This window comes from Macaca fascicularis, chromosome 11 (genome assembly GCF_037993035.2).
Source record: "Macaca fascicularis isolate 582-1 chromosome 11, T2T-MFA8v1.1".
NCBI classification, from domain to species: domain Eukaryota; kingdom Metazoa; phylum Chordata; class Mammalia; order Primates; family Cercopithecidae; genus Macaca; species Macaca fascicularis.
Genome location: NC_088385.1, coordinates 55,852,589 through 55,865,045, shown reverse-complemented (window position 1 = coordinate 55,865,045; position 12,457 = coordinate 55,852,589). Strand labels below are relative to the sequence as shown.

At 55.4% G+C, this 12,457-nt stretch overlaps 1 protein-coding gene across 10 annotated transcripts in view; it reads left to right on the top strand.

Annotated features, from left to right (window-relative positions):
- The window catches only part of KMT2D (lysine methyltransferase 2D), a 42,068-nt gene that overhangs the window by 12,869 nt on the left and 16,742 nt on the right, over positions 1-12,457 (top strand). For 7 of the 10 annotated variants that reach the window (XM_065524144.2, XM_065524141.2, XM_065524147.2 and 4 more), the window contains exons 16-35: positions 648-829; positions 1,014-1,178; positions 1,264-1,373; positions 1,471-1,518; positions 2,789-3,010; positions 3,235-3,354; positions 3,453-3,566; positions 3,759-3,889; positions 3,975-4,122; positions 4,329-4,394; positions 4,568-4,678; positions 4,878-5,015; positions 5,113-5,197; positions 5,425-5,666; positions 5,765-5,838; positions 6,052-6,102; positions 6,222-8,033; positions 8,146-8,328; positions 8,405-8,541; positions 8,774-10,641. In XM_065524144.2, the coding sequence (XP_065380216.1) occupies positions 648-829; positions 1,014-1,178; positions 1,264-1,373; positions 1,471-1,518; positions 2,789-3,010; positions 3,235-3,354; positions 3,453-3,566; positions 3,759-3,889; positions 3,975-4,122; positions 4,329-4,394; positions 4,568-4,678; positions 4,878-5,015; positions 5,113-5,197; positions 5,425-5,666; positions 5,765-5,838; positions 6,052-6,102; positions 6,222-8,033; positions 8,146-8,328; positions 8,405-8,541; positions 8,774-10,641 (6,007 nt within the window). The remainder of the gene's footprint in view (positions 1-647; positions 830-1,013; positions 1,179-1,263; positions 1,374-1,470; positions 1,519-2,788; positions 3,011-3,234; positions 3,355-3,452; positions 3,567-3,758; positions 3,890-3,974; positions 4,123-4,328; positions 4,395-4,567; positions 4,679-4,877; positions 5,016-5,112; positions 5,198-5,424; positions 5,667-5,764; positions 5,839-6,051; positions 6,103-6,221; positions 8,034-8,145; positions 8,329-8,404; positions 8,542-8,773; positions 10,642-12,457) is intronic. The other 3 variants (XM_074006778.1, XM_065524142.2, XM_065524143.2) reach the window with 2 other exon arrangements.

The following is a 12,457-nucleotide window of genomic DNA, read 5'->3' as shown; positions in this document are numbered from 1 at the left end:
CTGTCTCAAAAAAAAAAAAAAAAAGAAAAAAGAAAAATTGGGGGACCTAATTCTGTCTACAGTCTCTTCTTAGGGACTTGGCTAGTGGAAAGACTGCCATTCCATTCACAATGAGGCAGTGGCTAGTGCAGCTCTTCTCTGATCAGCAGAGATCATTGGGAATCTAAGTTTAGAGTCACTGTTTTGGGAACAAGGGTGCTCTGTCTAAGTCTCCCTGTGCTCAAATGGAGGCCTAGTCTCTGCATTGAGGTTCCTCCAGCCTCACCCTTAGAAGTCCCACCTCCTAGGCTGGGCATGGTGGCACATACCTGTAATCCCAGCACTTCACTTCAGGAGGCTGAGGCAGGTGGATCACCCAAGGTCAGGAGTTTGTGACCAGCCTGACTAACATGGTGAAACCCTGTCTCTACTAAATACAAGAAAATTAGCTGGGCATGGTGGCAGGTACCTGTAATCCCAGCTACCTGGGAGGCTGAGACAGGAGAATTGCTTGTACCTGGGAGGTGGAGGTTGCAGTGAGCCAAGATCGCGCCATTGCACTCCAGCCTGGGGAACAAGAGCAAAACTCCGTCCCCCCCCCCAAAAAAAAAAGAAGTTCCACCTCCTTTCCACTTCACACCCTGAGAAGTTCCCATTTTCTGCCTCAGATCACCAAGGTGATGCTGCTTAAGGGCTGGCGTTGTGTGGAGTGTATTGTGTGTGAGGTGTGCGGCCAGGCCTCCGACCCCTCACGCCTGCTGCTCTGTGATGACTGTGATATTAGCTACCACACATACTGCCTGGACCCCCCACTACTCACCGTCCCCAAGGGTGGCTGGAAGTGCAAGTGGTAAGGAGACTGTGATCTTTATTGGAGCCCTGGGGCCTTGAGATGTTAAAGTGGATATGATGTTGAGTATGTGACAGAGGCTGGGTTTAGGAGGCCAGGCTGGTGGCTTGGGTTCCTGGTGAGGGGACTTCTGGGTACTTTGGATAGGTTGGGTGCTCAGGCTCTGTTTTCCTGCTCCTACCAGGTGTGTGTCTTGTATGCAGTGTGGGGCTGCCTCCCCTGGCTTCCACTGTGAATGGCAGAATAGTTACACACACTGTGGGCCCTGTGCCAGCCTGGTGACCTGCCCTATCTGTCATGCTCCTTATGTAGAAGAGGACCTACTAATCCAGTGCCGTCACTGTGAACGGTGAGAACATCCCTTTCTCTTCATGTTGGCCCTGTTGCTAGCCTCGCATTGCCTGAGCTCATTTCCTCCAGTCTCTGTTCTCCAGGTGGATGCATGCTGGCTGTGAGAGCCTCTTCACAGAGGACGATGTGGAGCAGGCAGCCGATGAAGGCTTTGACTGTATCTCCTGCCAGCCCTACGTGGTAAAGCCTGTGGGTGAGTACCAGCTGCTGGGTAGGGGGAGGAGTCCGGGCAGGGGTACCTTGCTTTGGGACAGGACCTCAGCCACGTCCGTTTGTCCTTCTCTCCATAGCACCTGTTGCACCTCCAGAGCTGGTGCCCATGAAGGTGAAAGAGCCTGGTGAGTCACAGAAATTTTGAATGCCAAAGCCAGACCAGACGTCAGACATCATCTGGTCTAACTCCAACCCCCCAGCTTCATCTCCTCATTTTAAGAGGAGGAAACTCAGACCCAGAGAAGTTAAGTGGCCTGCCCAAGGTTACCTAGTGAGTTAGTGGCAAAGTTACGACTAGAACCAAGTTCTCCAGCTTCCTGGGCAGTGTTCCTTTCATCAGGCACCATGGCCTCTTTACTGCCAGAATTTCATCTTCAGAGCTCTTTTTTTTTTTTTTTTTGAGATGGAGTCTCACTCTGTCACCCAGGCTAGAGTGCAGTGACACAATCTTGGCACACTGCAAGCTCTGCCTCCTGGGTTCACGCCATTCTCCTGCTTCAGCCTCCCGAGTAGCTGAGACTACAGGCGCCCACCACCATGCCCAGCTAATTTTTTGTATTTTTAGTAGAGACGGGGTTTCACTGTGTTAGCCAGTACGGTCTCGATCTCCTGACCTTGTGATCTGCCTGCCTTGGCCTCCCAAAGTGCTGGGATTACAGGCGTGAGCCACCGCGCCCGGCCGAGAACATAACTCTTTTTTTTTTTTTTTTTTTTTTTTTTTGAGACGGAGTCTCGCTCTGCCGCCCAGGCTGGAGTGCAGTGGCCGGATCTCAGCTCACTGCAAGCTCCGCCTCCCGGGTTCACGCCATTCTCCTGCCTCAGCCTCCCGAGTAGTTGGGACTACAGGCGCCCGCCACCGCGTCCGGCTAGTTTTTTGTATTTTTTAGTAGAGACGGGGTTTCACCGTGTTAGCCAGGATGGTCTCGATCTCCTGACCTCGTGATCCACCCGTTTCGGCCTCCCAAAGTGCTGGGATTACAGGCTTGAGCCACCGCGCCCGGCCCATAACTCTTTTTTATCAGTGAAAGGGGCCAGGGACATCTCCTTTATCGTGATATGGCACTGCTCCTAGCATCTAGGACACTGTGTGCTGGCATTCAGCAAGTAGGGGCCCTCATAGCCCCAGACAGCAAGATAATCACCCTAGTGACGCTAGGGTTAATCATGAGCAAAGGCAGGCTTCTGAGTTACAGTTCCTCTCTGAATCTCCCTGGGTCACTGACAGAGAACTCGGGCCTCAGCCAGTGCCTTAGGTGGTCTGTTCTCCCCAGCAGTTAGACCCTAAGCTGGACTTTTGTCACTATCTTTGTCTCAACTAAGAACGTAGGTTGAAACTTGCAGTTCTGGTTTCCCTGGGTCCTCCATCCAGGGATCACACACTCTCCTCTAATGCAGAGCCCCAGTACTTTCGCTTCGAAGGTGTGTGGCTGACAGAAACTGGCATGGCCTTGCTGCGTAACCTGACCATGTCACCACTGCACAAGCGGCGCCAGCGGCGAGGACGGCTTGGCCTCCCAGGCGAGGCAGGATTGGAGGGTTCTGAGCCATCAGAGGCCCTTGGTCCTGATGACAAGAAGGATGGGGACCTGGACACCGATGAGTTGCTCAAGGGTGAAGGTTAGCTTGGGGAATCTTAGGGCGTGGCAGAATAGTGGGAGCATGCCTCTGGGAGTGGGATGTTGGGTGGGGGCTACATTGCCACTCACAGTTACCCTTAAGCACTGCTGGTCTTGTCTAAGTGGCTCTGAGGCAAGGTCCTCAGCTCTCTCCATGGCAGGATGACAAGGTTAAAAGGGCCTATAGTTCTGATCTGCCTCTATCTCTTCTGTCACCATATGCAGGTGGTGTGGAGCACATGGAGTGCGAAATTAAACTGGAGGGCCCTGTCAGCCCTGATGTGGAGCCTGGCAAAGAGGAGACCGAGGAAAGCAAAAAACGCAAGCGTAAACCCTATCGGCCTGGTGAGGTCCTGGGATGAGTGTGTGGGGTGGTGGGGTGGCTTGGTGCAGCTCAATAGGTCCCCCAGCGGCTTCTCATCCGCAGCTCTGCCTCCTCATAGGCATTGGTGGTTTCATGGTGCGACAGCGGAAATCCCACACACGCACGAAAAAGGGGCCAGCTGCACAGGCGGAGGTGTTGAGTGGGGATGGGCAGCCCGACGAGGGTGAGACGGGTGAGGGCACCAGTGGGGCCTGGGAGAAGGTGGGGCAATGCTAGAGAGACCCAGTGGGTGGACTCATTGAAAGGGCCAAGAGGGTGGTAGACCCAGCTGGTGTTGTGGGAGAGTGTAGGCAAAAAGTGTCACCCTGCAAGTTGGGAGCAGCATGCCCTCAACCCAAGTGTGACACTTCTGTTCTGTCCACAGTGATACCTGCTGACCTGCCTGCAGAGGGTACCGTGGAGCAGAGCTTAGCTGAAGGGGATGAGAAGAAGAAGCAACAGCGGCGAGGGCGCAAGAAGAGCAAACTGGAGGACATGTTCCCAGCTTACCTGCAGGTTGGTCTCAGGCTCCAAGCAGTGAGGGAGGTGTCTGTGCCCTGTAGGGCATGAAGAAACCTGTTTCTCCTTGACTGCCCCACAGGAAGCCTTCTTTGGGAAGGAGCTGCTGGACCTGAGCCGTAAGGCCCTTTTTGCAGTTGGGGTGGGCCGGCCAAGCTTTGGACTAGGAACCCCAAAAGCCAAGGGAGATGGAGGCTCAGAAAGGAAGGAACTCCCCACATCTCAGAAAGGTTAGTTATGTGGGAGTAAGTGGTCTGAGAGAATCCGACTTCCTTCTGGCTTAGGAGCTGGCAGCTTATTTGATGGGAAATGGACTGGCCTCCAGGAGTCAAGTGTGGGGTCAAGGGTCCTGGCCTGTAGGGCTGTGGGACTGGAGACCTGCTCTGGGTATCAGACGTAGGACATCTCTGATTGGAGTGGGGCCTCTTGCTCATAGGAGATGATGGTCCAGATATTGCAGATGAAGAATCCCGTGGCCTCGAGGGCAAAGCTGATACACCAGGTGAGGGCTGCCAGGGGGACTGTGTCCTGTCTTGGCCTTGCCTCTGTCCCTCTGCTATGCCCCTGAGCATTGTCAGGGGTTAGAGGCTAGAAACTGTCCCATGGGCCTCTGTGGTTCAGAGTGGCCATGACCCATACTGGCCTTGACCCATGGGTTTCTCCTGGCATTTACAGGACCTGAGGATGGGGGCGTGAAGGCATCTCCAGTGCCCAGTGACCCTGAGAAGCCAGGCACCCCGGGTGAAGGGATGCTTAGCTCTGACTTAGACAGGATTTCCACAGAAGGTGAGGCTGTGACCCACACCTGTTTGTGTATAAGGGTTTTCTGTGGGAGAAGGAGGAGGTCCTATCTGTGGGACTATGATCTGTACAGCTTCTCTGGTGGGGAGTACTGGGCACCTTCCTTGGCCATGATCATTTGTAGACCTGTTGTGTCACCTGAACTTCCCAGTCTTCCTCAGTAGTATCCTTCATTCCCCCACAGAACTGCCCAAGATGGAATCCAAGGACCTGCAGCAGCTCTTCAAGGATGTTCTGGGCTCTGAACGAGAGCAGCATCTGGGTTGCGGAACCCCTGGCCTAGAAGGCAGCCGTACGCCACTGCAGAGACCCTTTCTTCAAGGTGATACGGGTGGGAGTGGTCTGAAGACTGACATAACCAAGCTTGCCTCCAGGATGATCCAGTCGCTCTCTTTTCTCTGATCCTGTTCATCTTGTAGGTGGACTCCCTTTGGGCAATCTGCCCTCCAGCAGCCCAATGGACTCCTACCCAGGCCTCTGCCAGTCCCCGTTCCTGGATTCTAGGTTGGTGTCTCTGTGTAAACTTCGTGGGCAGTCCCCGTTGTCCTTTCCCTCCATCTGAGTTCATGCCTTGCCTCCTTCAGACTCCTGCACTTCCCCTGTTCCTCCCCATTCCCTTGTTAGTGGCCCTCCTCTTTTGGGGCAGGGCAGTGGCCTGAGGCTCTGGGCAGTTGGTCTGGGATGGGACTTGGCATCCCTGCGCCCTGTGACTCTCTGCCCCTGCGCCCCAGGGAGCGCGGGGGCTTCTTTAGCCCGGAACCCGGTGAGCCCGACAGCCCCTGGACAGGCTCAGGTGGCACCACGCCCTCTACCCCCACAACCCCCACCACGGAGGGTGAGGGCGACGGACTCTCCTATAACCAGCGGAGTCTTCAGCGCTGGGAGAAGGATGAGGAGTTGGGCCAGCTGTCCACCATCTCACCCGTGCTCTATGCCAACATTAATTTTCCTAATCTCAAGCAAGATTACCCAGGTACCTGTGGGACGAGGGCAAAGGAGACAGCCTGGCAACATGGCAGGTGGAAGGGTCGCCTGCCAAGTCTCCTCTGACTCACTCCCTCTGCCCTCCAGACTGGTCAAGCCGTTGCAAACAAATTATGAAGCTCTGGAGAAAGGTTCCAGCAGCTGACAAAGCCCCCTACCTGGTGAGACAGAAAGGAGCATGGGTTAGCATGAGAACTGAGAGGGAGGAAGGGATCTTTGGGTAATTTACCTCAGTTCTTTCCACTCCCCACTCCTAAAGCAGCTGGGCCCGAAGGGATCAGCTTCTGGGTAGGGAGTGTGAAAACACTGTACAGTATGGGGGCGGGGCATGAGACCAAGCACTAGGCCCTAAGGCTGTGTCCTGTATCTCTCAGCAAAAGGCCAAAGATAATCGGGCAGCTCACCGCATCAACAAGGTGCAGAAGGTGAGTGGGGCTGGGCTGGGGTGTAGCAGTCCTCTAGTGGGTGGCCTCTCTTGAGGGTGGAGGGCTGTGGGGCCTGCCTGCAGCAGCCTGACTGCCCTGTGCCTGGTCTCCTCCTGTAGCAGGCTGAGAGCCAGATCAACAAGCAGACCAAGGTGGGCGACATAGCCCGTAAGACTGACCGACCGGCCCTACATCTCCGCATTCCCTCTCAGCCGGGGGCACTGGGCAGCCCGCCCCCGGCTGCTGCCCCCACCATTTTCATTGGCAGCCCCGCTACCCCCGCCGGCTTGTCTACCTCTGCGGACGGGTTCCTGAAGCCGCCGGCGGGCTCGGTGCCCGGCCCTGACTCGCCTGGTGAGCTCTTTCTCAAGCTCCCACCCCAGGTGCCCGCCCAAGTGCCTTCACAGGACCCCTTTGGACTGACCCCCGCCTATCCCCTGGAGCCCCGCTTCCCCACGGCACCACCCACCTATCCCCCCTATCCTAGTCCGACGGGGGCCCCTGCGCAGCCCCCGATGCTGGGCGCCTCATCTCGTCCTGGGACTGGCCAGCCAGGGGAATTCCACACTACCCCACCTGGCACCCCCCGACACCAGCCCTCCACACCTGACCCATTCCTCAAACCCCGCTGCCCCTCGCTGGATAACTTGGCTGTGCCTGAGAGCCCTGGGGTAGGGGGAGGCAAGGCTTCCGAGCCCCTGCTCTCGCCCCCACCTTTTGGGGAGTCCCGGAAGGCCCTAGAGGTGAAGAAGGAAGAGCTTGGGGCATCCTCTCCTAGCTATGGGCCCCCAAACCTGGGCTTTGTTGACTCACCCTCCTCAGGCCCCCACCTGGGTGGCCTGGAGTTAAAGACACCTGATGTCTTCAAAGCCCCCCTGACCCCTCGGGCATCTCAGGTAGAGCCCCAGAGCCCGGGCTTGGGCCTAAGGCCCCAGGAGCCACCCCCTGCCCAGGCTTTGGCCCCTTCTCCTCCAAGTCACCCGGACATCTTTCGCACTGGCTCCTACCCTGACCCCTATGCTCAGCCCCCATTGACTCCTCGGCCCCAGCCTCCGCCACCTGAGAGCTGCTGTGCTCTGCCCCCTCGCTCACTGCCTTCCGACCCTTTCTCCCGAGTGCCTGCCAGTCCTCAGTCCCAGTCCAGCTCCCAGTCTCCACTGACACCCCGTCCTCTGTCTGCTGAAGCTTTTTGCCCATCCCCCGTTACCCCTCGCTTCCAGTCCCCTGACCCTTATTCTCGCCCACCCTCACGCCCTCAGTCCCGTGACCCATTTGCCCCATTGCATAAGCCACCCCGACCCCAGCCCCCTGAAGTTGCCTTTAAGGCTGGGTCTCTAGCCCACACTTCGCTGGGGGCTGGGGGTTTCCCAGCAGCCCTGCCCTCGGGGCCGGCAGGTGAGCTCCATACCAAGGTCCCAAGTGGGCAGCCCCCCAATTTTGTCCGGTCCCCTGGGACGGGAGCATTTGTGGGCACCCCCTCTCCCATGCGTTTCACTTTCCCTCAGGCGGTAGGGGAGCCTTCCCTAAAGCCCCCTGTCCCTCAGCCTGGTCTCCCGCCACCCCATGGGATCAACAGCCATTTTGGGCCCGGCCCCACCTTGGGCAAGCCTCAAAGCACAAACTACGCAGTAGCCACAGGGAACTTCCACCCATCGGGCAGCCCCCTGGGGCCCAGCAGCGGGTCCACAGGGGAGAGCTATGGGCTGTCCCCGCTACGCCCCCCGTCAGTTCTGCCACCACCTGCACCCGACGGCTCCCTCCCCTACCTGTCCCATGGAGCCTCACAGCGATCAGGCATCACCTCTCCTGTCGAAAAGCGAGAAGACCCAGGGGCTGGAATGGGTAGCTCTTTGGCGACACCTGAACTCCCAGGTACCCAGGACCCAGGCATGTCCGGCCTTAGCCAAACAGAGCTGGAGAAGCAACGGCAAGTAAGTTGATACTGTGGAGCTAAGCCCCACATATCACTGCTGTCTCTGGGTCAGCCCCATGATTAGAGTAGAATGGGCTTATTCCTCTTCTGCTTTTTTTTTTTTTGCACAGCGCCAGCGACTACGAGAGCTGCTGATTCGGCAGCAGATCCAGCGCAACACGCTGCGGCAGGAGAAGGAAACAGCTGCAGCAGCTGCAGGAGCAGTGGGACCTCCAGGCAGCTGGGGTGCTGAGCCCAGCAGCCCTGCCTTTGAGCAGCTGAGTCGAGGCCAGACCGCCTTTGCTGGGACTCAGGTAGGTAGAGTGACAAGGGATAGTGGGGCCAGGATACTGAAGGTTGCCCCACCTTCATCTACCTTGTCTCTTCTAGGACAAGAGCAACCTTGTGGGGCTGCCCCCAGGCAAGCTGAGTGGCCCTATCCTGGGGCAAGGGTCCTTCCCTGGCGATGACCGACTCTCCCGGCCACCTCCACCAGCCACGCCTTCCTCTATGGATGTGAACAGCCGGTGAGGCTCCAGGAGGTTCCCTGGGGGTAAACCAAGGGGTATGAATTTTATCACTGTCGCACGCTCTTGTGATTTTCCTGTAGCACTAATCCTTTTCCAGTATCACTTTCTCTTCTTCCTCATTCCGTTTCTTCCTCACTGCATTAATTCTATCCTTCCTCACTGCCGTAAGCCCATGTTCTTGCTCCTTTTCATCTGATTTCATCTCACTGACTACTGTATATTCTTCCAGGCAACTGGTAGGAGGCTCCCAAGCTTTCTATCAGCGAGCACCCTATCCTGGGTCCCTGCCCTTACAGGGGCAACAGCAACAACTGTGGCAGCAGCAACAGGCAACAGCAGCAACCTCCATGCGATTTGCCATGTCAGCTCGCTTTCCATCAACTCCTGTACCTGAACTTGGCCGCCAAGCTCTAGGTTCCCCATTGGCGGGAATTCCCACCCGTCTGCCAGGCCCTGGTGAACCAGTGCCTGGTCCAGCTGGTCCTGCCCAGTTCATTGAGCTGCGGCACAATGTACAGAAAGGACTGGGACCTGGGGGCACTCCGTTTCCTGGTCAGGGCCCACCTCAGAGACCCCGTTTTTACCCTGTAAGTGAGGACCCCCACCGACTGGCTCCTGAAGGGCTTCGGGGCCTGGCGGTATCAGGTCTTCCCCCACAGAAACCCTCAGCCCCACCGGCCCCTGAATTGAACAACAGTCTACATCCGACACCCCACACCAAGGGTCCTACCCTGCCAACTGGCTTGGAGCTGGTCAGCCGACCTGCCTCGAGCACTGAGCTTGGCCGCCCCACTCCTCTGGCCCTGGAAGCTGGGAAGTTGCCCTGTGAGGATCCTGAGCTGGATGATGATTTTGATGCCCACAAGGCCCTAGAGGATGATGAAGAGCTTGCTCACCTGGGTCTGGGTGTGGATGTGGCCAAGGGTGATGATGAACTGGGCACCTTAGAAAACCTGGAGACGAATGACCCCCACTTGGATGACCTGCTCAATGGAGATGAGTTTGACCTGCTGGCATATACTGATCCTGAGCTGGACACTGGGGACAAGAAGGACATCTTCAATGAGCACCTGAGGCTGGTAGAATCAGCTAATGAGAAGGCTGAACGGGAGGCCCTGCTGCGTGGGGTGGAGCCAGGACCCTTGGGCCCTGAGGAGCGCCCTCCTCCTGCTGCTGATGCCTCTGAGCCCCGCCTGGCATCTGTGCTCCCTGAGGTGAAGCCTAAGGTGGAGGAGGGTGGACGCCACCCTTCCCCTTGCCAGTTCACCATTGCTACCCCCAAGGTAGAGCCCGCACCTGCTGCCAATTCCCTTGGCCTGGGGCTAAAGCCAGGACAGAGCGTGATGGGCAGCCGGGATACCCGGATGGGCACAGGGCCATTTTCTAGCAGTGGGCACACAGCTGAGAAGGGCTCCTTTGGGGCCACAGGAGGACCACCAGCTCATCTGCTGACCCCCAGCCCACTGAGTGGCCCAGGAGGATCCTCCCTGCTAGAAAAGTTTGAGCTCGAGAGTGGGGCTTTGACCTTGCCTGGTGGACCTGTAGCATCTGGGGATGAGCTAGACAAGATGGAGAGCTCACTGGTAGCCAGCGAGTTACCCCTGCTCATTGAGGACCTGTTGGAGCATGAGAAGAAGGAGCTGCAGAAGAAGCAGCAACTTTCAGCACAGTTGCAGCCTGCCCAACAACAGCAGCAACAGCAGCAGCAGCAGCATTCCCTACTCTCTGCACCAGGCCCTGCCCAGGCCATGTCTTTGCCACATGAGGGTTCTTCTCCCAGTTTGGCTGGGTCCCAGCAGCAGCTTTCCCTGGGTCTTGGAGGTGCCCGACAGCCAGGCTTGCCCCAACCACTGATGCCTACCCAGCCACCAGCTCATGCCCTCCAACAGCGCCTGGCTCCATCCATGGCTATGGTGTCCAATCAAGGGCATATGCTAAGTGGGCAGCATGGAGGGCAGGCAGGCTTGGTACCCCAGCAGAGTTCACAGCCAGTGCTATCACAGAAGCCCATGGGCACCATGCCACCTTCCATGTGCATGAAGCCACAGCAACTGGCAATGCAGCAGCAGCTGGCAAACAGCTTCTTCCCAGATACAGGTAACCTCGGCTAGTAACATAGCCAAGTTACTCAGGGTGATCGTTGTTATCACTAAATGGGCACTGAGGCTAGAGACCTCAAATAATCCCTACTTAAGATGGGACACAAGGAACTTTGGCTAAATATCATACTAGTGGTAGAGGCAGAAACACTGTAGCTTTTAAGAAGAGAGAACAGTTCTGGCATATACTAGGCATATGGCAGATGTTTGAATAAATGGAATGAATGTATGAATGAAGCCTAAGTAGCAGAGCCTTTGTGGCTGTAGTGACGTTGAAAGCTTAGGACTTGAAGAGTAGTGGTGCAAAAAAAAGCAGTTGAGGTCAGGCACGATGGCTCATGCCTGTAATCCCAGCACTTTGGGAGGCCGAGGCAGGTGGATCACTTAAGATCAGGAATTCAAGACCAGCCTGGCCAAGATGATGAAACTCTATCTCTACTAAAAATACAAAAATTAGCTGGGTGTGAGCCAGGCGTGGTGGTGCATCCCTGTAATCCCAACTACTTGGGAGGCTGAGGCAGGAGAATTGCTTGACCCCAGGAGGCAGAGGTTTTGGTGAGCCAAGATCGCCTCATTGCACTCCAGCTTGGGCAACAAGAACGAAACTCCATCTCAAAAATAAATAAATAAATAAAAATTAGCTGGGTGTGGTGGTGCATGCCTGTAGTTCCAGCTTCTTGAGAGGCTAAGACAGGAGGACTGCTTGAACCCAGGAGGTGGAGGTTGCAGTTAGCTGAGATCACGCCATTGCACCCCAGCCTGGGCAACAGAGCGAGACTGTCTTTTAAAAAAAAAAAAATTGGGATAGGTGAAAAAGTTCATTGAGGCTGTAATGGCGGGAAAACCTATGGGGTGTTTCAAGAACAGTGAGTGAATTAGTTAGGCTGGAGTAAACTGTTTAGTGTGAAGTAAGTGACATAATTTTGGTGAGGTAATATGGGGGCCAGATTGAAAAAGACCTCAAATTATAATACCATTTATTGAGTAATTACTATTTGCCAAGCAGTTTACTGAGCACTTCACACTTTTTGTCCAATTTAATCATTACAGCAGACTCATTAAATAGATATTGTTATTATCTTTGATTACAGAAGAGGAAACAGAAGTGGAGGTTAAGTAACTTGTCCAAGATTACACAGCAGCTAGCAGAGCTAGATCTGAAGTCTGGTCGGTACTCCTCTTAACTATTTACTGCCTCAGAATTCCAGGAGAGGGAGTCTGGTTAGTCCTTAAGAAAGTGGGAACTCTGGCCAGGTGCTGTGGCTCACACCTTTAATCCCAGCACTTTGGGAGGCTGAGGTGGGTGGATCACCTGAGGTCAGGAGTTCCAGACCAGCCTGGCCAACATGGTGAAACATCGTTTCTACTAAAAATACAAAACTTAGCTGGGCTTGGTGGTGGGTGCCTATAATCACAGTTACTTGGGAGGCTGAGGCAGGAGAATCGCTTGAACCCAGGAGGTAGAGGTTGCAGTGAGCTGAAACTGCACCATTGCACTCCAGCCTGGGTGACAAGAGCAAGGCTCTATCTTTAAAAAAAAAGGAAGGAGAAAAAGTGGGCGCTCAGTTAAGTTTTCTGAGCAGTGGAGAAATATACAAAGTGTGGGATTTTAGGAAGATTTAACTTTTTGGTAGTTGGTTGTTTCTTCTTTTTTGCCCAGCATTCTAGACAGACAGGAGAGTGGACTACAGGTGATGCATGTGGTACCCAAAACAGCTCTGGAATCTAGGGCTTTGCAACAGTGCCAGCATCTTGAGTTCTTGGGCTGTGCTAGTTGCACTAAGAACATTGCATTTGAAGAATGCTTTCCAAGT